This window comes from Oncorhynchus mykiss, chromosome 11 (assembly GCF_057628025.1).
Source record: "Oncorhynchus mykiss isolate SJ-2025 chromosome 11, ASM5762802v1, whole genome shotgun sequence".
Lineage (NCBI taxonomy): Eukaryota > Metazoa > Chordata > Actinopteri > Salmoniformes > Salmonidae > Oncorhynchus > Oncorhynchus mykiss.
Genome location: NC_143032.1, coordinates 80,668,336 through 80,693,182, shown reverse-complemented (window position 1 = coordinate 80,693,182; position 24,847 = coordinate 80,668,336). Strand labels below are relative to the sequence as shown.

Here is a 24,847-nt window from a genome sequence, read left to right as displayed (position 1 = left end):
TAAAAGTAATCCTTGAAATAATCATGTCGTTTTTCTAAAGTATCTAATCTGATTACAATATTTTTTGCTGGTAATCTAACCCTGGTAGAAAGTAAGGGCTCCCGAGTGGCGCCGCGGTCTAAGGCACTGCATCTCAGTGCTAAAGGCGTCACTACAGACCTGGTTCGATTTCAGGCTGTATCACAACCCGCCGTGATTGGGAGTCCCATTGAGCAGCGCACAATTGGCCCAGCGTCGTCCGGGTTAGGGCTTGGCCTTCATTGTAAATAAGAATTTGTTCTTAATTAACTGACTTGCGTAGTTAAATAATACACTTTTTTTTAAGGAGTTGAAAAGTTTCTAATTAGCTAAAAATGGTCTGTGATGAGATTTAAACTCGCAACCTTTGGGTTGCTAGACGTTCTTGTTATACGCACAACTTTTGTTTTTGCCTTAAGTAACCACCCGTCTTATGTAACCATGCCAAACGTAACATATCACACTAATTTAAGTATCCTATGTTACTTCTAGTGTAAGAGACCACGCTGAGTTATTGAAGTTATTGAATCCTACTAGTGAGCATCAGTAGTTAGAACATTTGTTTGCTAGCTACATGAGTGACAAAGGCTGCTAGATAGATACTTTTGCTAACGTCAGCTACTCGCCCGAGTTTGTTGGAGTCGACAGCTAGGAACAAAGTACAGTATGCAACATAAATGCATTGCCTATGCATCATCATATGGACTGTTTATTCTAAACATTGAACTGCAATTGAATTTAAGATTTAAAAAAAATAGTTTGTAGAACTGACCTTTTTCAATCCTCGTCCAGGTTGCCATGTTTATATATATATATATATATATTTACACCAGTGCACCTTGCCTTATGTTAAATTCGTCACGTGTAGAAACAACGCAGCCAACTTTGCATGCCGGTGGGGGGCAGACGGATAGGGCAGACGGTACGAGCTGGAAGCCATGTTTGTTGTTCCTCCTTCTGCCACTTCGGAGTTCGGTACGTTCAGGGTCTGAACGTTCAAGAACTCCGTCTGCATGTCTTTATTATCAACAATATCGCCACTAAATATTCTCTACCACCCTCCGAATGCAGGTAATACATGTTTTTTATTGTTCATAGTTGCAGTGATACAATTTGTATCGCCGAATGTCTCTCTGCATTTCTCCCGTCCGGTTTTTGTCTCACCTCTTCCCAAGGTCCAAGTACCAGAGCTAGGTAGCTTTCTGGCGCAGGAAAGGCTGTGCTCTCAGACCGCCTGTTAATTTACTCAACACCCATGCTTCAAGCCTTTGGTATATTTACTGTCGAAAGTAACGGGAACGTTCAGTTGTGTGTTCAAGTTGTTAAAACTGCTGAGATGTATTTGTAACTAGGTGCTGTTGTTGCTCATACAAATGTGTCATGCATGCTATTGAATGGTTTTGACAGCTGGCAAGTAAACTTCTCTTGCAAAGCAGGCCCGGTGTAGTTGCATAGCTGTTGCTACTTTTGACATTTGGCAATAATGTCAACACACAATTGTCACTGCATTTTACAATCATCGGTAGTTTTTAAGAATTGCAAATTAGCTAGGTAACGTTATTGAAATGTAGCTAGTTTGGTTGGTTGCTAAAGTGTTGTAGTTACTGTGTCATTATCAAAGACCCAGCTGTGTAAGCAGCTGTCAATGGACCTCGAAAAGATATTCTCGGATGACAGCCCCGGTGTTAATTTCTTATACCCGGTCACCAGCCAGAGAACGAAACATATTCAATCCCCATTCATACTGTGGTGGTGGTGGTGGTGTTGTTGTTGCCACTATCACTGGTACAGGACGTGTGGCCGACTTGTGTTTAGACAGATAAACAGATTATGTAACTACTAAGCCAGCTCCGAACGTCTTCCCTGCTAGCTACACTTCAACTTTGACATTCCAAGTATTTGTGTTACTAATTGTTACTTCCTCTATAGCTGCAAGCTTTCAATACATTTCCCATGTCACTGACACCAGAATGATTTCTCAATGAGACAATATGCACAATATAACTAAAATATCAATGTGGACCCCCCTCACAATTTAAAGATATTAAAGTTGGACACCTCCTACAGACAGGAGGCACCCCAGGAGACCATGTGTAATTCAAACCCTGGTGAATCAACATGTCTTGTGTAATAATCTGCCTTGTTGGTGTGTGTCTACTAGGCATTTGACCTGGCTCGTTGGTGTGTGTTCCTTAGATTAACAGGTATGCCAAAGGAAAAATATGATTCCCCGGATCCTCGCCGATTATACACCATCATGTCAGCTGAGGAGGCAGCCAACGGGAAGAAGTCGCACTGGGCCGAGCTGGAGATATCAGGTCAGTCAGTGACAGTCAGTCAGTCTGTTAGGTTGATATATCAGGTCAGTTAGTTAGCTGGAGGTGACAGTCAGTCAGTTAGGTTGAGATATCAGGTCAGTTAGTTAGTCCGTCTATTAGCTGGAGATATCAGGTCAGTTAGCTAGCTGGAGAGATCAGGTCAGTTAGCTAGCTGGAGAGATCAGGTCAGTTAGCTAGCTGGAGATATCAGGTCAGTTAGTTAGCTGGAGATATCAGGTCAGTCAGTTAGCTGGATATATCAGGTCAGTCAGTTAGCTGGATATATCAGGTCAGTCAGTTAGCTGGAGATATCAGGTAAGTTAGTCCGTCTGTTAGCTGGAGATATCAGGTCAGTTAGTCCGTCTGTTAGCTGGAGATATCAGGTCAGTTAGCTAGCTGGAGATATCAGGTCAGTCAGTTAGCTAGCTGGAGAGATCAGGTCAGTTAGCAAGCTGGAAATATCAGGTCAGTTAGTTAGCTGGAGATATCAGGTCAGTTAGTTAGCTGGAGATATCAGGTCAGTTAGCTAGCTGGAGACATCAGGTCAGTTAGCTAGCTGGAGAAATCAGGTCATTTAGCTAGCTGGAGACATCAGGTCAGTTAGTTAGCTGGAGATTTCAGGTCAGTTAGTTAGCTGGAGATATTGGGTCAGTTAGTTAGCTGGAGACATCAAGTCAGTTAGCTAGCTGGAGATATCAGGTCAGTTAGCTGGAGATATCAGGTCAGTTAGTTTGTCAGTCAGTTAGCTGGAGACATCAGGTCAGTTAGCTGGAAATATCAAGTCAGTTAGCTGGAGACATCAAGTCAGTTAGCTGGAGACATCAGGTCAGTTAGCTAGCTGGAGATATCAGGTCAGTTAGCTAGCTGGAGATATCAGGTCAGTTAGTTAGCTGGAGATATCAGGTCAGTTAGCTAGCTGGAGATATCAGGTCAGTTAGTTTGTCAGTCAGTTAGCTGGAGACATCAGGTCAGTTAGCTAGCTGGAGATATCAGGTCAGTTAGTTAGCTGGAGATATCAGGTCAGTTAGCTAGCTGGAGATATCAGGTCAGTTAGTCCGTCTGTTAGCTGGAGATATCAGGTCAGTTAGCTAGCTGGAGATATCAGGTCAGTCAGTTAGCTAGCTGGAGATATCAGGTCAGTCAGCTAGCTGGAGATATCAGGTCAGTCAGCTAGCTGGAGATATCAGGTCAGTCAGCTAGCTGGAGATATCAGGTCAGTTAGCAAGCTGGAAATATCAGGTCAGTTAGTTAGCTGGAGATATCAGGTCAGTTAGCTTGCTGGAGACATCAGGTCAGTTAGCTAGCTGGAGAAATCAGGTCATTTAGCTAGCTGGAGACATCAGGTCAGTTAGTTAGCTGGAGATGTCAGGTCAGTTAGTTAGCTGGAGATATTGGGTCAGTTAGTTAGCTGGAGACATCAAGTCAGTTAGCTAGCTGGAGATATCAGGTCATTTAGCTAGCTGGAGATATCAGGTCAGTTAGCTGGAGATATCAGGTCAGTTAGTTTGTCAGTCAGTTAGCTGGAGACATCAGGTCAGTTAGCTGGAGATATCAGGTCAGTTAGCTGGAGACATCAGGTCAGTTAGCTGGAGACATCAGGTCAGTTAGCTGGAGACATCAGGTCAGTTAGTTTGTCAGTCAGTTAGCTGGAGATATCAAGTCAGTTAGCTGGAGACATCAGGTCAGTTAGCTAGCTGGAGATATCAGGTCAGTTAGTTAGCTGGAGATATCAGGTCAGTTAGCTAGCTGGAGATATCAGGTCAGTTAGTTAGCTGGAGATATCAGGTCAGTTAGCTAGCTGGAGATATCAGGTCAGTTAGTTTGTCAGTCAGTTAGCTGGAGACATCAGGTCAGTTAGCTAGCTGGAGATATCAGGTCAGTTAGCTAGCTGGAGATATCAGGTCAGTTAGCTAGCTGGAGATATCAGGTCAGTTAGTTTGTCAGTCAGTTAGCTGGAGACATCAGGTCAGTTAGCTAGCTGGAGATATCAGGTCAGTTAGCTAGCTGGAGATATCAGGTCAGTTAGCTAGCTGGAGACATCAGGTCAGTCAGTTAGCTGTAGACATCATGTCAGTCAGTTAGCTGGAGACATCAGGTCAGTCAGTTAGCTGGAGACATCAGGTCAGTTAGTTAGCTGGAGATATCAGGTCAGTTAGTTAGCTGGAGATATCAGGTCAGTTAGTTAGCTGGAGATATCAGGTCAGTTAGTTAGCTGGAGATATCAGGTCAGTTAGTTAGCTGGAGATATCAGGTCAGTTAGTTAGCTGGAGATATCAGGTCAGTTAGTTAGCTGGAGATATCAGGTCAGTTAGTTAGCTGGAGATATCATGTCAGTTAGCTGGAGATATCAGGTCAGTTAGCTGGAGATATCGGGTCAGTTAGCTGGAGATGTCGGGTCAGTTAGCTGGAGATGTCGGGTCAGTTAGCTGGAGATGTCGGGTCAGTTAGCTGGAGATGTCGGGTCAGTTAGCTGGAGATGTCGGGTCGGTTAGTTAGCTGGAGATATCGGGTCGGTTAGTTAGCTGCAGATATCGGGTCGGTTAGTTAGCTGCAGATATCGGGTCAGTTAGTTAGCTGGAGATATCGGGTCAGTTAGTTAGCTGGAGATATCGGGTCAGTTAGTTAGCTGGAGATATCAGGTCTAATGTTTAAAGTCAGTTTTTCACAATTCCTGACATTTAATCCCAGTAAATATTCCCTGTTTTACGTCAGTTAGGATCACCACTTTATTTTAAAAATGTGAAATGTCAGAATAATAGTAGAGTGATTTATTTCAGCTTTTATTTCTTTCATCACATTCCCAGTGGTCAGAAGTTTACATACACTAAATTAGCATTTGGTATCATTGCCTTTTTAAATTGTTTAACTTGGGTCAAATGTTTCGGGTAGCCCTTCCACAAGCTTCCCACAATAAGTTGGGTGAATGTTGGCCCATTCCTCCTGACAGAGCTGGTGTAACTGAATCAGGTTTGTAGGACTCCTCGCACACACGTTTTCAGTTCTGCCAATACATTTCCTATAGAATTGAGGTCAGGGCTTTGTGATGGCCACTCCAATACCTTGACTGTGTTGTCCTTAAGCCATTTTGCCACAACTTTGGAAGTGTGCTTGGGGTCATTGTCCAGTTGGAAGACCCATTTGCGACCAAGCTTTGTCTTGAGAGGTTGTTTCATTATATCCACATAATTGTCCTCCGTCTATTTTCTGAAGTGCACCAGTCCATCCTGCAGCAAAGCACCCCCACAACATGATGCTGCCACCCCAGTGCTTCAAGGTTGGGCTGGTGTTCTTCAGCTTGCAAGCCTCCCCCTTTCTCCTCCAAACATAACGATGGTCATTATGGCCAAACAGTTCCCTTCCCCAGATCTGTGCCTCGACACAACCCTGTCTCGAGCTCTTCAGACAATTATTTTGATATCATGGCTTGGTTTTTGCGCTGACATGCACTGTCAGCTGTGGGACCTTGTATAGACAGGTGTGTGCCTTTCCAAATCATGTCCAATCAATATAATTTACCACAGGTGGACACCAATCAAGTTGTAGACACATCCCAAGGATGATCAATGGAAACGATGGAGTCTCATAGCAAAGGGTTTGAATACTTATGTAAATAAGTTTTTTTGTTTTTAATAAATAAATAAATAAAAATCTGTTTTCGCTTTGTTATTTTGTGTACATTGATGAGGGGGGGGGGGGGGGGGAAACTATTTAATCCATTTTAGATTAAAGCTGTAATATGGAAGGGGGTCTGAATGCTTTCCGAAGGCACTGTATATGGGGCGGCAGGGTAGCCTAGTGGTTAGAGTGTTGGACTAGTAACCGAAAGGCTGCAAGTTCGAATCCCCGTGCTGACAAGGTACAAATTTGTCATTCTGCCCCTGGACAGGCAGTTAACCCACTGTTCTTAGGCCGTCATTGAAAATAAGAATTTGTTCTTAACTGACTTGCCTAGTAAAATAAAGGTACAATTCAATATTATTTAGTAATTAGGATTCGTTATCTGTTATGATAAATTAGGCATTGTTGTTCTCTGTTGGCATATAGTTAAATGAGCACATATTTTTTCCAGTACAGCCCTTGTTAAAAAAAGTACTCAAGTACTTGAAAAAAAATCATACGAGGACTCGGAACAGTCAAAGATCTAATTCCCATCCCTACTGTGAAGAATGCAATATTGGAGGCCTTATCTGTAGCATTTAGCTCTAACCTTTCACCCATCTCTCCTCTGTCTCCTCTCCAGGTCGGGTCAGAAGTCTGAGCAGTTCTCTGTGGACTCTCACCCACCTGACGGCTCTACACATCAACGACAACAACCTGAGTCGCATCCCGCCCGACATCGCCAAGCTGCCACACCTGGCCTACCTGAACCTGTCGTCCAACAAGCTCCGCAGCTTGCCCGCCGAACTCGGAAACATGGTGTCTCTCAGGTAAGAGCTCCTGTGTGGTTGTGTATTCTTGAAGTGGTGCTGGCAACTCTTAAGGTTGTGGGTTCAATTTCCGGTTGGGATCACATACACTTACTGAAAATGTATGCACTCACTGTACTGTAAGTTTCTGTTCATAGAAGCATTTGCAAAGTGGCGTAAGACGCCACCAGGATGGTGGAGGTTTTCCACTTTCTTCAGACTTTCTTTCTTCCCGCTGTGTTCCCCTTCACTGCCCACCCCCCCCCAGGGAGTTGCTTTTAAACAACAATCTTTTGCGAGTTCTACCTTACGAACTCGGGCGGCTGTTCCAGTTACAAACCCTGGGGCTAAAAGGTACGTCTTAGTTTGGTAACGCTTTACTTTAAGGTTACCTTTTATAATCCTATAAAAGGTTTATAATGACTTCATTCATTAATTAAACATTATTAATTAAACATTTTATAGACACAGTTAAGTGTGCAGGTAACCAACCACAGTGTTAGATTATTATTCATATTAAGGCTTATTGTATCTCTGTGCAGGTAACCCTTTGTCCCAAGACATCCTCAACCTGTACCAGGAATCAGACGGAACCAGAAAGCTCTTGAACTACATGCTTGACAATCTAGCAGGTAAATAAGTCAACCGATTCACTTTACAACAAAACAAGATACATATTGAGTCTAAACCTGACCGGAGCACCTGATTTGCCATATTTTCTTCTCCTGAACCAAATATCATTAAAGTCCTGTTTCCCTTTCTAATTAATCAATGAATTAATTTATATATTCATTTTGTTTTATCGTGTCCTTTCTTTGTTTAGTGCACCCAGAACAGCTCCCCCAGAGACCTTGGATCACCTTGAAGGAGCGGGACCCAATGATCCCTACAGGTACTTTGGGATAACTCTCAGTGGGAGCTACAGGTACTTTGGGATAACTGCCAGTGGTAGCTACATGTACTTTGGGATAACTCTCAGTGGTGGCTACAGGTACTTTGGGATAGTAGTATTAGAGTTATTATTAGTAGTAGTGGAAGTATTATTATTAGTAGTAGTAGTACTTGTAGTATTATAATTATTCTTATTATTAATAATATAAGTATTATTTGTAGTAGGAGCAGTAATAGTATTATATGCATTATTATTATTATTAGTAGTAGTAGTAGTAGTAGTAGAAGTATTATTTGTAGTAGGAGCAGTAATAGTATTATATGCATTATTATTATTATTATTATTATTATGATTATTAGTAGAAGTATTATTAGTAGTAGCAGCAGTAGTAGTCTTAATAGCACTACTACATACAGCACCAGTCAAAAGTTTAGAACACCTACTCATTCCAGGGTTTTTCTTTATTTTCACCATTTTCTACATTGTAGAATAACAGTGAAGACATCAAAGCTATGAAGTAACACATATGGAATCATGTAGGAACCAAAAAAGTGTTAAACAAATCAAAATACATTTTATATTTGAGATTCTTCAAAGTATCCACCCTTTGCCTTGATGACATTTTTGCACACTCTTGGCATTCTCTTAACCAGCTTCATGAGGAAGTCACCTGGAATGCATTTCAAATAACGGGTGTGACTTGTTAAGTTAATTTGTGGAATTTCTTTCCTTAATGCGTTTGAGCCAATCAGTGTCGACAAGGTAGGGGTGGTATACAGAAGATGTCCCTATTTGGTAAGACCAGCTCAAATAAGCAAAGAGACACGACAGTCCATCATTATTTTAAGATATGAAGGTCAGTCAATACGGAACATTTCAAGAACTTTGAAAGTTTCTTCAAGTGCAGTCTCAAAAACCATAAAGCTCTATGATGAAACTGGCTCTCATGAGGACCGCCACAGGAAAGGAAGACCCCGAGTTACCTCTGGTGCAGAGGATAAGTTCATTAGAGTTACCAGCCTCAGAAATTGCAGCCCAAATAAATGATTCACAGAGTTCAGGTAACAGACACATCTCAACATCAACTGTTCAGAGGAGACTGCGTGAATCATGCCTTCATGGTCGAGTTGCTGCAAAGAAACCACTACTAAAGGACACAAATAAGCAGAAGAGACTTGCTTTGGCCAAGAAACACAGGCAATGGACATTAGACCTCTGGAAATCTGTCCTTTTGGACTTATTTTAGATTTGGTTCCAACTACCGTGTCTTTGTGAGATGCGGAGTATTTGAACGGATGATCTCTGCATGTGTGGTTCCCACAGTGAAGCATGGAGGAGGAGGTGTGATGGTGTGGGGGTGCTTTGCTGGTGACACTGTCAGTGATTTATTTAGAATTCAAGGCACACTTTACCCGTATGGCTACCACAACATTCTGCAGCGATACGCCATCCCATCTGGTTTGCGCTTAGTGGGACTATCATTTGTTTTTCAACAGGACAATGACCCAATTCACCTCCAGGCTGTGTAAGGGCTATTTGACCAAGGAGGAGAGTGATGGAGTGCTGCATCAGATGACCTGGTCTCCAAAATCACCCGACCTCAACCCAAATTAGATGTTTTTTTTGATGAGTTGGACCGCAAAGGGAAGGAAAAGCAGCCAACAAGTGTTCGTCATATGTGTGAACTCCTTCAAGACGGTTGGAAAAGCATTTCAGGTGAAGCTGGTTGAGAGAATTCCAAGAGTGTGCATAGCTGTCATCAAGGCAAAGGGTGGCTACTTTGAAGTGTCTAAAATATATTTTGATTTGTTTACAACTTTTTTTTGGTTACTACATGATTCCATATGTGTTATTTCATAGTTTTGATGTCTTCACTATTATTCTACACTGTAGAAAATAATAAAACTAAAGACAAACCCTTGAAATGGGTAGGTGTGTCCAACCTTTAGACTGGTGCTGTAGGTCATTGAGTTGTTGATGGTGCATTGAATATCCTGCCTCCCTCTCCCAGCCATGTTCACAGTGATGTGTTACAACGTGCTGTGTGATAAGTACGCCACTCGTCAGCTGTACGGCTACTGTCCCTCCTGGGCCCTCAACTGGGAGTACAGGAAGAAGGGCATCATGGAGGAGATCACACACTGTGACGCTGACATCATCAGTCTACAGGTAGGGTCTGACGTCGTCTGTCTACAGCTAGGGTCTGACATCATCAGTGTGTGATGACATGTTTGTGAACCCCAGGAAGAGTATCTGATGGGATTATACCAGTTAATCAGTATATAATAAAACCAGTAATCCTCCACACATCAAGAGGTCATTTTAGCCCGTGTGTTGGATATGTTCAGTAGAACCCATTCAGACCCAGGCTTTTGTGTCTTTTACACCGGAGCAAAGTAAACATCCACTAAAACTATTCTAACATGACGGCCATCTTGGTCGTGTGTCCTCAGGAGGTGGAGACGGAGCAGTACCACGCCCTCTTCCTGGAGACTCTAAAGGACCATGGGTACGAGGGGTACTTCTGCCCAAAGTCTCGTGCCAAACTGGTCTCAGAACAGGAGAGGAAGCACGTGGACGGATGTGCTGTGTTCTTCAAGACTGAGAAGTGAGTCAATTTAATCAATGACATTTATTTTATAAAGCTCATTTTACGTTAGCAGTGCTTTACTGCAAAGTGCTTTACAGATACCCAGCCTAAAAGTGAATAATTCCTAATAATTTACCTGTGCTTGATTGAACTTGCCTCTTGCAATGGGAACCTATTAAAAAAAAGTGCAAACCCCGCCCACAATTGATTCACTCCAGGCGGGCTTAAATCAATTCACTCCAGGCGGGCTTAAATCAATTCACTCCAGGCGGGCTTAAATCAATTCACTCCAGGCGGGCTTAAATCAAGGCACTCCAGGCGGGCTTAAATCAATTCACTCCAGGCGGGCTTAAATCAATTCACTCCAGGCGGGCTTAAATCAATTCACTCCAGGCGGGCTTAAATCAATTCACTCCAGGCGGGCTTAAATCAATTCACTCCAGGCGGGCTTAAATCAATTCACTCCAGGCGGGCTTAAATCAATACACTCCAGGCGGGCTTAAATCAATTCACTCCAGGCGGGCTTAAATCAATACACTCCAGGCGGGCTTAAATCAATACACTCCAGGCGGGCTTAAATCAATTCACTCCAGGCGGGCTTAAATCAATACACTCCAGGCGGGCTTAAATCAATTCACTCCAGGCGGGCTTAAATCAATTCACTCCAGGCGGGCTTAAATCAATTCACTCCAGGCGGGCTTAAATCAATTCACTCCAGGCGGGCTTAAATCAATTCACTCCAGGCGGGCTTAAATCAATTCACTCCAGGCGGGCTTAAATCAATTCACTCCAGGCGGGCTTAAATCAATTCACTCCAGGCGGGCTTAAATCAATACACTCCAGGCGGGCTTAAATCAATACACTCCAGGCGGGCTTAAATCAATTCACTCCAGGCGGGCTTAAATCAATACACTCCAGGCGGGTTTAAATCAATTCACTCCAGGCGGGCTTAAATCAATTCACTCCAGGCGGGCTTAAATCAAATGCTCAAAGTATTTCAAATAATTTAAATAGTGTTTGAATCCATGTCTGGTTATGTTTCAGATTTACTCTGGTGCAGAAACACACGGTGGAGTTCAACCAGGTTGCCATGGCAAACTCTGAGGGTTCAGAGGTCATGTTGAACAGGGTCATGACCAAGGACAACATCGGGGTCGCTGTCCTACTGGAGGTCAACAAGGACATATTCTCTGGTGGTGAGGAACCTGTTAATCAGTCAGTCATCAATCAGCCAATCAATCAAAAAATATAATGCCCTTTTAGTGTAAGAGCTGTTTGAAAAGACCGGCTGAAATTTCCTCCTGTTTTGGTAGGATGGAGTTTAGTCAATTAGTAAGGTAGTCAATTAGTTCATAGACCAATAAGAAAGAGAGTTCCAAACCTCTGTGCGAATAAAGCTAGTTTTCACCTCCACAATCAGACCACTTCCAGACAGTCCTAGCAAAATTGTTGCTTGAGAAATGTGCTCTTGACAGCATCTGCTAAATGATGAAAATCTAAAGTGGAACTTCAGTGATATTCTTTCCCTGTCCTAGAGATCACCATCATTTGTCTTTCCCTTTTGATGTATGGTTTTCAGTACCTAACTCTACCAGTAGATGGCAGTCCCTGCTTCTCCAAAGTCCTAAACGTTTACATGATACAACTTTAGTTTGATTGAATTTGGCCTGGTATAATGCAAACAAGTCCACTACTTTTTAAGTTTCAAGGTCACCTGAAAATACCGTTGAAATACTTGAAAAGTTCTTGATATAACCTATTTGGTCGAGGTGTGGTTAACTAACTCTTACCACTGTTCTGTGGGCTGAAAGGAGAATGGACAATAAATTATTTGTCTTCTGTTTGTCAGGCATGAAGCCTCTGCAGGAGACACAGTTCCTTCTGGTGGCTAACGCCCACATGCACTGGGACCCAGAGTTCTGTGACGTCAAGCTGATTCAGACCATGATGTTCCTGTCGGAGCTGAAGAGCATCACCGAGAGGGCGCTGAGCTCCGTGGCAACAGGCTCCCCGACCTCCGACCCCTCCTCCATCCCTATCGTCCTCTGTGCTGACCTCAACTCCCTGCCAGACTCTGGTAAGGATCTGACCTTTGACCCGGCTCAGAACTAACCCTTTTCACTGAAGCAAATCTGTGTTCCATGTGATATGTTATTCAGGTACTCAAATACACGATAAAACAGAGGTTAACTGTTTCAATGCCCCTTCGTTCCCCATCCAGTATTAACTGATTCCATGGCCACCCTCCCACCAGGTGTAGTGGAGTACCTGAGTAATGGTGGTGTACTGTTTTAATGTCCCCCCTACCTACACCATATTAACTGTTATAATGTCCCCCCTACCTACACCATATTAACTGTTATAATGTCCCCCCCCCCACCTACACCATATTAACTGTTATAATGCCCCCCCCCCTACCTACACCATATTAACTGTTATAATGCCCCCCCCCACCTACCTACACCATATTAACTGTTATAATGTCCCCCCTCCCCCACCTACACCATATTAACTGTTATAATGTCCCCCCCACCTACACCATATTAACTGTTATAATGCCCCCCCCCCTACCTACACCATATTAACTGTTATAATGTCCCCCCCCCCTACCTACACCATATTAACTGTTATAATGTCCCCCCCCTACCTACACCATATTAACTGTTATAATGTCCCCCCCCTACCTACACCATATTAACTGTTATAATGTCCCCCCCCCACCTACACCATATTAACTGTTATAATGTCCCCCCTACCTACACCATATTAACTGTTATAATGCCCCCCCCCTACCTACACCATATTAACTGTTATAATGCCCCCCCCCCCCCCCCCCTACACCATATTAACTGTTATAATGCCCCCCCCTACCACCAGGTGTAGTGGAGTACCTGAGTAACGGTGGCGTACTGTTATAATGCCCCCCCCCCCCCCCACCACCAGGTGTAGTGGAGTACCTGAGTAACGGTGGCGTACTGTTATAATGCCCCCCCCCTACCTACACCATATTAACTGTTATAATGTCCCCCCCCCTACACCATATTAACTGTTATAATGCCCCCCCCCACCACCAGGTGTAGTGGAGTACCTGAGTAACGGTGGCGTACTGTTATAATGCCCCCCCCCTACCTACCACCAGGTGTAGTGGAGTACCTGAGTAACGGTGGTGTACTGTTATAATGCCCCCCCCCCCTACCTACCACCAGGTGTAGTGGAGTACCTGAGTAACGGTGGTGTACTGTTATAATGCCCCCCCCCCCTACCTACCACCAGGTGTAGTGGAGTACCTGAGTAACGGTGGTGTACTGTTATAATGCCCCCCCCCCTACCTACCACCAGGTGTAGTGGAGTACCTGAGTAACGGTGGCGTACTGTTATAATGCCCCCCCCTACCACCAGGTGTAGTGGAGTACCTGAGTAACGGTGGTGTACTGTTATAATGCCCCCCCCCCTACCTACCACCAGGTGTAGTGGAGTACCTGAGTAACGGTGGTGTAGCAGAGAACCATAAGGACTTCAGAGAGCTGCGCTACAACGAGGCTCTCAGCAACTTCAGCTGCCAGGGGAAGAACGGCCCATCTGACGGCAGCATCACTCACAGCTTCCAGCTGAAGAGCGCCTACCAGGGCAGCCTCATGTCTTATACCAACTACACCTATGACTTCAAGGTAGGTTACACCTCTATATACTAACCCTACGCCTACCAGGGCAGCCTCATGTCTTATACCAACTACACCTATGACTTCAAGGTAGGTTACACCTGTTAGGTACTAAAATGAACCGAGTTCAATCGATTGGACGACTAGGAAAAGCTTTTAATTAAGTTTATTCCCCCAATGGGTCAAACAGGTCTACAGACAAATACATATTCCCATCAGCACAAGTGTGTGTGTGTGTACAGTTGAAGTCGGAAGTTTACATACACTTAGGTTGGAGTCATTAAAACTCTTTTTTTTTCAACCACTCCACAAATTTCTTGTTAACAAACTATAGTTTTGGCAAGTCGGTTAGGACATCTACTTTGTGCATGACACAAGTTATTTTTCCAACAATTGTTTACAGACAGATTATTTCACTTATAATTCACTGTATCACAATTCCAGTGGGTGAGAAGTTTACACACACAAAGTTGACTGTGCCTTTAAACAGCTTGGAAAATTCCAGAATTCCAGGCTTTAGAAGCTTCTGATAGGCTATTTGACATCATTTGATTCAATTGAAGGTGTATCTGTGGATGTATTTCAAGGCCTACCTTCAAACTCACTGCCTCTTTGATTGACATCATGGGAAAATAAAAATAAATCAGACAAGACATCAGAATATTTTTTTGTGGACCTCCACAAGTCTGGTTCATCCTTGGGAGCAATTTCCAAACGCCTGAAGGTACCACGTTCATCTGTACAAACAATAGTACGCAAATATAAACACCATGAGACCACACAGCCGTCATACCACTCAGGAAGGAGACGCGTTCTGTCTCCTAGAGATGAACGTACTTTGGTGTGAAAAGTGCAAATCAATCCCAGAACAGCAGAAAAGGACCTTGTGAAGATGCTGGGGGAAACAGGTACAAAAGTATCTATATCCACAGTAAAACAAGTCCTATATCAACATAACCTGAAAGGCCACTCAGCAAGGAAGAAGCCACTGCTCCAAAACCGCCATAAAAAAGCCAGACTACGGTTTGCAACTGCACATGGGGACAAAGATCGTACTTTTTGGAGAAATGTCCTCTGGTGTGATGACACAAAAAAAGAACTGTTTGGTCATAATGACCATCTTTATTTTTGGAGGAAAAAGGGGGAGGCTTGCAAGCTGAAGAACATCATCCCAAACGTGATGCACGGGGGTGGCAGCATCATGTTGTGGAGGTGCTTTGCTGCAGGACGGACTGGTGCACTTCACAAAATAGATGGTGTCATGAGGTAGCAAAATTATTTGGATATAACGAAGCAACATCTTGGTCGCAAATGGGTCTTCCAAATGGACATTGATCCCAAGCATACTTCCAAATTTGTGGCAAAATGGCTTAAGGACAACAAAGTCAAGGTATTGGAGTGGTCATAACAAAGCCCTGACCTCAATCCTATAGAACAGTTGGGCAGAACTGAAAACGCGTTTGGGAGGAGTCCTACAAACCTGACTCCGTTACACCAGCTCTGTCAGGAGGAATGGGCCAAAATTCACCCAACTTATTGTGGGAAGCTTGTGGAAGGCTTCCTGAAACGTTTGACCCAAGTTAAACAATTTAAAGGCAATGCTACCAAATACTAATTGAGTGTATATAAACTTCTGACCCACTGGGAATGTGATGAAATAAATACAATATGAAATAAATCTCTACTATTATTCTGACATTTCACATTCTTAAAATAAACTTACCTAAGACAGGGAATGTTTACTAGGAATAAATATCAGGAATTGTGAAAAAAGTTTAAATTTATTTGGCTAAGGTGTATGTACAACATCCAACTTCAACTGTAGGTTTAGGTGAAGTCTCCTTTTCTCTAAACATGACGTATTTTATTGCTAGGCAGGAAGTTTAGTGATGTGAGTAATAAACTGTTCCTTCCCCCTTACTGTGACCTGACCTCAGCCCCCGTTACATCTCCAATTAACAGCTTTCCACACTCATCAGTGACCACAACCATGTGATTACCTTTCCCGTACTCCGTAACATTCCCAAGCACCCATATCCAACCTTAATGGACCCCCACCATATACATTGCTGCTATAGATAACCATTCACTTCTGCTGTAGCAAGTATTTCAGAATTACAACCCAACAACTGAAGCCAGACTGTGGGTCTTCTCCTTTCCATAGGATTCCTGATGTCAATCAATAACATGTTCTGACAGAATGTAACTGTTCTGCATTCCCCTCTCTCCCTCAGTACCATGAGCAAGGAAGGATATTTCATAGTTCAAGTTTTGAATTCAGAACCCATCACACCTTAATACCAACAACTATATACGTATGACTTCAAGGTTAAACTGGGCTGCTCTGGAGTAGGATCGGTCCTCAGTTGAGTGCTCACAGTTTGTCATGTTTCGGCCCAGTTCGATAAGCCTAGCAACTCCTTGACCAGCAGTGAAAGTTGTGTGTTTCATATTTTTTACGTGTAACAATAGTAAAGAAAATCTCTCTTTCATTCTCTCTGTTTCACCTTCTCCCCCTCTCTCGCTCTCTCTCCTTCCGCAGGGCGTGATCGACTACATCTTCTTCTCCAAGACTCACATGTCTGTAGCCGGCTTGCTCGGCCCCCTGGAGTCTCAGTGGTTAACGGACAACAACATCACCGGCTGTCCCCACCCCCACATCCCCTCTGACCACTTCTCTCTGCTCGCCCAGCTGGAGCTCCACCCGCCCGTCACCACCTCCCTCAACGGCCTGCACCTGCCCGTCCACAGGTAGTGGGGCACCAACCTCTCACCCATGATCCTTGACCTTTGAACCCCTAATGCCCTGCCCCATCTCTGCCGAACAAACAAACCCAGACAGGCCATCCCCCCCCGACGGAGTATTCACCCCTTCTGCTCCTCTTTTAACCTCCATTTTGCACACTGATTGGATTTCTGTTTGTTTTTGTTTGTTGTCTTTCTTTGTCTACATGAACGGCTTGATACCAAATTAGGGTTGGGATTTGTGTTTTGTGTTGTTTTCTGGTCACATTACATACCGCTGCTCTTCTCCTTGGACGCAAAAGTGCGTCCGAAATAGCACCCTATTCCCTATATAGTGCACTACTTTTGACCAGGGCCCTTTGTGGGACTTGGTCTAAAGTAGTGCACCATATGGGGAATAGGGTTCAGTTTGGGAGGGAGCCCCAAGTTCAGGTCATCCTGATCTGGTGTCAGTGTTTTTTTTTTGCCTTAAACCTGGTTTGGATGGTGGTGACTTTTTGTCACATAACCTTCTACAGTAACAATGACAACCGACATCTGAATTCTCTCCGTTCGATTTTGAGGTACCCAATCCTCAAGACAACTACTTAACATATTTTACAAATATGACATCCAAAGTTCTACTGAATTGTATTTTATGATCATGTTAAGTCCTATCATTTCAACATAAATGTTACCCCAAACACGTTTTTTTCTTCTTCTCCTAAATCACAAAGGATGGGGTGTGGGACTTTTCAGTATTGCTCTATTTGGTGTAATGTATGGTAAGAGGACAGATGTGGTTTTCATCACGTCAGTGTATCAGTCGAAGATTTAAATGTAGATTTCAATATGGAAATGTGAAATGTGACATGTGGCTTCTATGGAGACCTATAGGAACGGTCGTTGAACAGGATCCCAGCCCTACTAACTCAATCCCAGCATCCCTGTCAACTTACGTTGCTTTCACCTCACGTTGCTATTTATGTTGACGCTACGCACTGATTTCCCCTCGTCCGTTTGAGTTGCTTGCGAGTGGTGTGTTCCCCTGATCCAAACCAAAATTAACTTATGGATTGCAGTCATTTTAGATATGTCTTTGACCAATTTATCTTGTTAATCATTATGATTTGGTCTTTAGCTTTTAAACTGCAGTGCATTTAACACCTTTTAAAGTCATAAGTCTTAAGCCCAACTTCCCCGAGGCTCGTAGCCCAACTTCCCCGAGGCTCGTAGCCCAACTTCCCCGAGGCTCGTAGCCCAACTTCCCCGAGGCTCGTAGCCAAGAGTCCTCATCAATCCATCAATGTTTGATTGATAGATTCATTGAAGAATCCTCCCAAAACCAATCACATTTGCTTGCCATGTGTTGCGTTATCTATGTATTAAGAGGCATGAGAAAGGATTGGTGTGTTTCCAAGCCAGATGTCATTAAGGAAGTGGTCATGTCCTATCATTGATTAATGCTGAGCTGAATGTATTTCTAATCGAAAGGCACAGAACAACCGCAGTGGTTTTTAGCTCAATTCTACATAGCAATAGCTTCCAAACCATTGGAAATGTGTGTGTTAGGTCAAAATAATAGGTTACGTCCCAAGTGACACCCTATTCCCAATATAGTGCACTACTTTAGACCAGAGCCCTATATAGTGCACTACTTTAGACCAGAGCCCTATATAGTGCACTACTTTAGACCAGAGCCCTATATAGTGCACTACTTTAGACCAGAGCCCTATATAGTGCACTACTTTAGACCAGAGCCCAATATAGTGTACTACTTTATACCAGAGCCCTATTCCTTATATAGTGCACTACTTTAGACCAGAGCCCTATTCCCTACATAGTGCACTACTTTAGACCAGAGCCCTATTCCCTACATAGTGCACTACTTTAGACCAGAGCCCTATTCCCTACATAGTGCACTACTTTAGACCAGAGCCCTATTCCCTATATTGTGCACTGCTGTTGACCTGGGTCAAATGGTTCTGGTCAACAGTAGAGCATCATGTCTGTGATTACACAGGCAACTCAACTCTGATCTTATTTCCACTAATTGGTATTTTGACCAATCACATCAGACATTTCACATGACATGTTTTTTAGAGCTGGTCTGATTTTTGTCAAAATACCAATTAGTGCAAAAAATAATATCAGCATTGGGCTGCCTGTGTAAACACAGCCTGGGTGTAGGGTATGGGGAGCAATTTGGGACATAAGCCAAACTCAATGTGATGCCCGGCTTAATTGAGGTGGAACCCAGGGGTGTACTGTGCATTAAAAAAATACCTCTTCTGTTCATGACCAAGACTCTAGACTCAAGACTCTAAGAAGCTGTTGTTTTGTGAAGGCTTTCATATCCCTAGGTCCGTACCAATGACTTTAGATATGTTACACAAACACTAATGTTCAGTACAGGCTATAGGCTATATAGCTGACACAGGGTTGTCTGACAGAGTTTGGGGGTAGCACACTGCAATAGGTTATTACTGAGTAATTGAGCAATACCATTTTTACCATGTCATTTCTTAAGAAGTACCTGGTCATTTCTATAACTATCTAAAGTGATACAGAGTTGAGGGGTTGTAGAAGTGATCAAACCTAGCGTTTGTTCCCAGAGGTATTTGAATGATAGAAGCCATATATTTATGGGGATTTAAAAGGTTGAAAGATGTTAACTTTCTCAAAACTCACATTTTTTTTCCCCAGAATTCCTTGTTAGAACATTCCCCCTGAATCAAGAGAGGAATAAGAAGGAAATCCATGAATCCTCCAACCAAAACCTGTGGATTTTGTAAAAAGTTAGCAGACTATTTGCAACCCTAACGGGGATACAATAACACCATGGCAACACTGTACGGTGTGTGCAGGTTGAAGCTGCGTGGACATAACGTAACGTTATAACCGGTCTTGACAACATTTGGCTCTGCTTTATTTGCACGTGATTATCTAACACGCTATGCCTCCAATTTCAATGACTTCTGTGAAACCAGCCTGCCTGAGAGAGTGAGAACGGACGTGGGGGGGGGGGGGGGGGGGCTTTTCTGGGCCCATACTTCACCCCCCCCCCCCCCAGATCTTCATTTAGTGGGGTACGACTATTTTTATGGCAGTTGTATATTCAACCAGATATTAACGTCTTTGGTGACAGACCGTCTGATCACCATAACGGCTTTACATCCGTTGGGGGTAATGTACTGCTTTACATCCGTTGGGGGTAATGTACTGCTTTACATCCGTTGGGGGGTAATGTACTGCTTTACATCCGTTGGGGGTAATGTACTGCTTTACATCCGTTGGGGGTAATGTACTGCTTTACATCCGTTGGGGGTAATGTACTGCTTTACATCCGTTGAGGGTAATGTACTGCTTTACATCCGTTGGGGGTAATGTACTGCTTTACATCCGTTGGGGGTAATGTACTGCTTTACATCCGTTGGGGGGTAATGTACTGCTTTACATCCGTTGAGGGTAATGTACTGCTTTACATCCGTTGGGGGGTAATGTACTGCTTTACATCCGTTGGGGGTAATGTACTGATTTACATCCGTTGGGGGGTAATGTACTGATTTACATCCGTTGGGGGGTAATGTACTGCTTTACATCCGTTGGGGGGTAATGTACTGCTTTACATCCGTTGAGGGTAATGTACTGCTTTACATCCGTTGGGGGGTAATGTACTGATTTACATCCGTTGGGGGTAATGTACTGCTTTACATCCGTTGGGGGTAATGTACTGCTTTACATCCGTTGGGGGTAATGTACTGCTTTACATCCGTTGGGGGTAATGTACTGCTTTACATCCGTTGGGGGGTAATGTACTGCTTTACATCCGTTGGGGGGTAATGTACTGCTTTACATCCGTTGGGGGTAATGTACTGCTTTACATCCGTTGGGGGGTAATGTACTGCTTTACATCCGTTGGGGGTAATGTACTGCTTTACATCCGTTGGGGGTAATGTACTGCTTTACATCCGTTGGGGGGTAATGTACTGCTTTACATCCGTTGGGGGTAATGTACTGCTTTACATCCGTTGGGGGGTAATGTACTGCTTTACATCCGTTGGGGGGTAATGTACTGCTTTACATCCGTTGGGGGGTAATGTACTGCTTTACATCCGTTGGGGGGTAATGTACTGCTTTACATCCGTTGGGGGTAATGTACTGCTTTACATCCGTTGGGGGGTAATGTACTGCTTTACATCCGTTGGGGGTAATGTACTGCTTTACATCCGTTGGGGGGTAATGTACTGCTTTACATCCGTTGGGGGTAATGTACTGCTTTACATCCGTTGGGGGTAATGTACTGCTTTACATCCGTTGGGGGTAATGTACTATTTTCCTAGCCTGGTCTCAGATACACTATGAATATATACAAAAGTATGTGGAACCTTTCAAATCCGTGGAGTCGGCTATTTCAGCCACACGTATTGCTGACAGTTATATAAAATCGAGCACACCGCCATGCAAACTCCATAGACAATCATTGGCAGTAGAATGGCCTTACTGGAGTTTTCCCCGGTCAACTGAAAGTCCTGTTATGTGAAGTGGACACGTCTAGGAACAACAACGGCTCAGCCGTGACATGATAGGTCACACAAGCTCACAGAACGGGACCCCCGAGTGCTGAGGCACGGACTCTGGAGCATTGGAAAAGCGTTCTCTAGAGTGATGAGTCATGCTATACCATCTGGCAGTTCGACGGACAAATCTGTGTTTGGCTGGTGCCCGGGGGGGCGCTGCCTGCCCCGATGCGTGGTACCGACTGTAAAGTTTGGTGGAGGAGGAATAATGGTATTAGGCTGTTTTTCATGGTTCGGGCTAGGACCATTAGTTCCAGTGAAATCTACATTTTAACGCTACAGCACACAATGACATTCTAGACGATTCTGTGCATCCAACTTTGTGGCAACAGTTTGGGTAAGGGCCCTTTGCTGTTTTCAGCAGGACAATGCCCCTGCGCACAAATCTAGATCCATACAGAAATGTTTTGTTGTGATCGGTGTGGGAGAACTTGACTTTGCCTTCACAGAGCCCAGACCTCAACCGCGTTGAACAGCTTTGGGATGAATTGGAACGCCGACTGCTAGCCAGGCCTAATCAGCCCAACAGCAGTGCCCAACCTCACTGATGCTCTTGTGGCTGAATAGAAGCAAGTCCCAGCAGCAATGTCCCTACATCTAGTGGTAAGCCTTCCCAGACAAGTGGAGGCTGTTATAGCAGCAATGTTCCAACATCTAGTGGAAAGCCTTCCCAGACAAGTGGAGGCTGTTATAGCAGCAATGTCCCTACATCTAGTGGAAAGCCTTCCCAGACAAGTGGAGGCTGTTATAGCAGCAATGTCCCTACATCTATTGGAAAGCCTTCCCAGACAAGTGGAGGCTGTTATAGCAGCAATGTTCCAACATCTAGTGGAAAGCCTTCCCAGACAAGTGGAGGCTGTTATAGCAGCAATGTCCCTACATCTAGTGGAAAGCCTTCCCAGACAAGTGGAGGCTGTTATAGCAGCAATGTCCCTACATCTATTGGAAAGCCTTCCCAGACAAGTGGAGGCTGTTATAGCAGCAATGTTCCAACATCTAGTGGAAAGCCTTCCCAGACAAGTGGAGGCTGTTATAGCAGCAATGTCCCTACATCTAGTGGAAAGCCTTCCCAGACAAGTGGAGGCTGTTATAGCAGCAAAGCGGGGACCGACTCCACATTAATTCCCATGATTTTTGTATTGAGATATTGGACCAGCGGTGTCCACATACTTTTGGTCATGTAATGGACGTTTGTTCTGTCTTACCAACTCTTATGGTCATTTGTTTTTGCGACAAAGCAAACTGATCTGGGGCCAGGCTACAATTTTCTTACTAGAAGGGTTAATTTGATTTTGACACAAGTCCAAAGTTTGTCAATCTTATGTGTATGCCCAGTCAGTGTGCCACCATTTTGTGTGTGAAATAACCCCCAGCTCAACACAGTACAGACAGAAGTATATGTACCAACGCTTCAATTCGGAGGTTGTTTTTAAACTATGGCATTTTTTGTCTGTGATCTAAATGCAGTCTATAAATTGGTACTTTGTGTGAAAACAGTAATTACAAGTTTTTGAAAAAGAGATCTGTCGTTAATGGGTTTTATTAAGACTGAAATGTTTTATGTGGAATCAATCTAGATGATCAAAGGATGGTCGACTCTTTCTAAATCAATTTTTTCTTCTTTTTTTTCTCCCTTTTTCAGCTGATGATCTCCTAGTCTTCCCTAGGACTTTTTATGTTTGAACAAGGTCTCCCACTCCCAAACACTGTAATTACTTCCCCAACTTCAGCTGTACCCCCCCCCCCCTTCCAGCCCCCTTCCCCTGCACCTCTCCACATATCTAATTTAATATCACAGCCTTTTTTTCCCCTCTCTCTCTCTCTCTCTCTCTCTCATGAACACATCCACTCTTACTTTACATTTGTATCAAAGTTAGTTTTGTAGAGCACACCTGCATTTTCTTACTTACAACAAAAACAACGTGCCTCGTTTGTACAGTATACAATCTCTCCAACAGCAGCACTGCCTAGGAAAATATGTTTGCGTTTACACAGGCAGACCAAATCTGATCTTTTGCTACTAACTTTTGACCAATCAGATCAGAATTTTTTTTTGCCAATAATTGGTCAAAAGATCAGAATGGGCTGCCTGTTTTTAAACCCAGCCTGAGTAGCTCAGACTAACCATGCGCCAACATCTATCCATCCATTCTTCCATCCCTCCATTCATCCCTCCCTCCATTCATCCACCCCTCCCTCCATCTCTCCATCCATCCCTTCATCATCCATCTCTCCATCCCATCATCCCTCCATCCATCTATCCCTCCATCCATCCCTCCATCTCTCCATCCATCCCTTCATCATCCATCTCTCCATCCCATCATCCCTCCATCCATCTATCCCTCCATCCATCTCTCCATCCCATCATCCCTCCATCCATCCCTCCATCTCTCCATCCATCCCTTCATCATCCATCTCTCCATCCCATCATCCCTCCATCCATCTATCCCTCCATCCATCTCTCCATCCCATCATCCCTCCATCCATCCCTCCATCTCTCCATCCATCCCTTCATCATCCATCTCTCCATCCCATCTATCCCTCCATCCATCTCCATCCCATCATCCCTCCATCCATCTATCCCTCCATCCATCTCTCCATCCCATCATCCCTCCATCCATCTATCCCTCCATCCATCTCTCCATCCATCTATCCCTCCATCCATCTATCCCTCCATCCATCTCTCCATCCCATCATCCCTCCATCCATCTATCCCTCCATCCATCTCTCCATCCCATCATCCCTCCATCCATCTATCCCTCCATCCATCTCTCCATCCCATCATCCCTCCATCCATCCATCCCTCCATCCCTCCCTCCTTTTTCTCTTCTATCATCCCCTGTTCCATCCTCAGAAGGTATATGAAGTTAAACGTAGATGAGGTACAGGGATGACACAATGTCACCAGAACCCTCTCATTTCATACCACTCGGGTTGCCCTTCTGTTGCAATTCACATCAAAGTTAACTGAAATTCCAATTCTGAAAAAATGGCATCTATTTGCAATGTTTTTCTCAATAAACTGAAGCTATTTATTTGAAAAGTTTTTTTATTTTATTTTTAATGTAAGAATAATTTTTCCTGATTTTAGATGTTTTTTTGACAGGTGGTGCAGGATTATGTTGCCTGATTTAGCTATGCATCTGCTTATAATTTCCAACATGTTGGTAGGCTATTTGTTAGTCAACTATAATTAGATACTTGCTCACCAGAATAATGTCATTGACTCAATAGAATGAATGCTTCAGTGTAGTTGACATCAGTAAACTTTTCTCTGTCATCTCTGCTTCTTTCGCGGAGCAAAGACGTTCAGGGACCGGGGATAAAATGCAATAACTGGAGATTAAAAAAATTTAACGGGGAAACGGATTCTGTGCAGAATTTCCAAATTACGTCCGTTTGACCGGTTGAAAGAAAATGGAAATCTGTGAAAACAAACCAACATGTTTCTGATAAGATTTTCGTTCTGCTTGGGTGCATATTTGATGTGGTTGAAATACTATCCGTTTTTGTGACGCTGATAAAGATGGCCGCTCTACAGATGGGATCTAAATGAGCATTCGCATTCTGTCAAGATGCTGAAATAAATCATATTTCTCCACTCCTGTTCCAGAGTAAAAATGTTGCATACATTTGGTTGATCATTTTACTGCTAGATAT

The 24,847-nt window shown here is 43.7% G+C and overlaps 1 protein-coding gene across 6 annotated transcripts; it reads left to right on the top strand.

Moving 5' to 3' along the window:
- Positions 1–849: 849 nt before the first annotated feature.
- Positions 850–24,788, top strand: cnot6l (CCR4-NOT transcription complex, subunit 6-like). 6 transcript variants are annotated; one of them, XM_036936460.2, is made up of 13 exons: positions 850–1,089; positions 2,215–2,336; positions 6,577–6,763; positions 7,011–7,096; positions 7,285–7,374; positions 7,566–7,634; positions 9,646–9,803; positions 10,088–10,242; positions 11,269–11,420; positions 12,074–12,301; positions 13,690–13,892; positions 16,426–16,634; positions 22,830–24,788. In XM_036936460.2, exons 1-13 carry the CDS (start codon positions 908–910, stop codon positions 22,831–22,833), a joined length of 1,845 nt encoding a protein of 614 aa, XP_036792355.1. In that variant the 5' UTR covers positions 850–907; the 3' UTR covers positions 22,834–24,788. The 6 variants fall into 6 exon arrangements, 5 of the variants coding, with proteins under 5 accessions (XP_036792355.1, XP_036792353.1, XP_036792354.1 ...); XM_036936458.2 differs by lacking the exon at positions 22,830–24,788 and adding an exon at positions 19,314–19,345; XR_016484715.1 differs by lacking the exon at positions 22,830–24,788 and having other exon boundaries at positions 13,690–13,973; positions 16,426–17,311.
- The last annotated feature ends 59 nt before the right edge of the window (positions 24,789–24,847 follow it).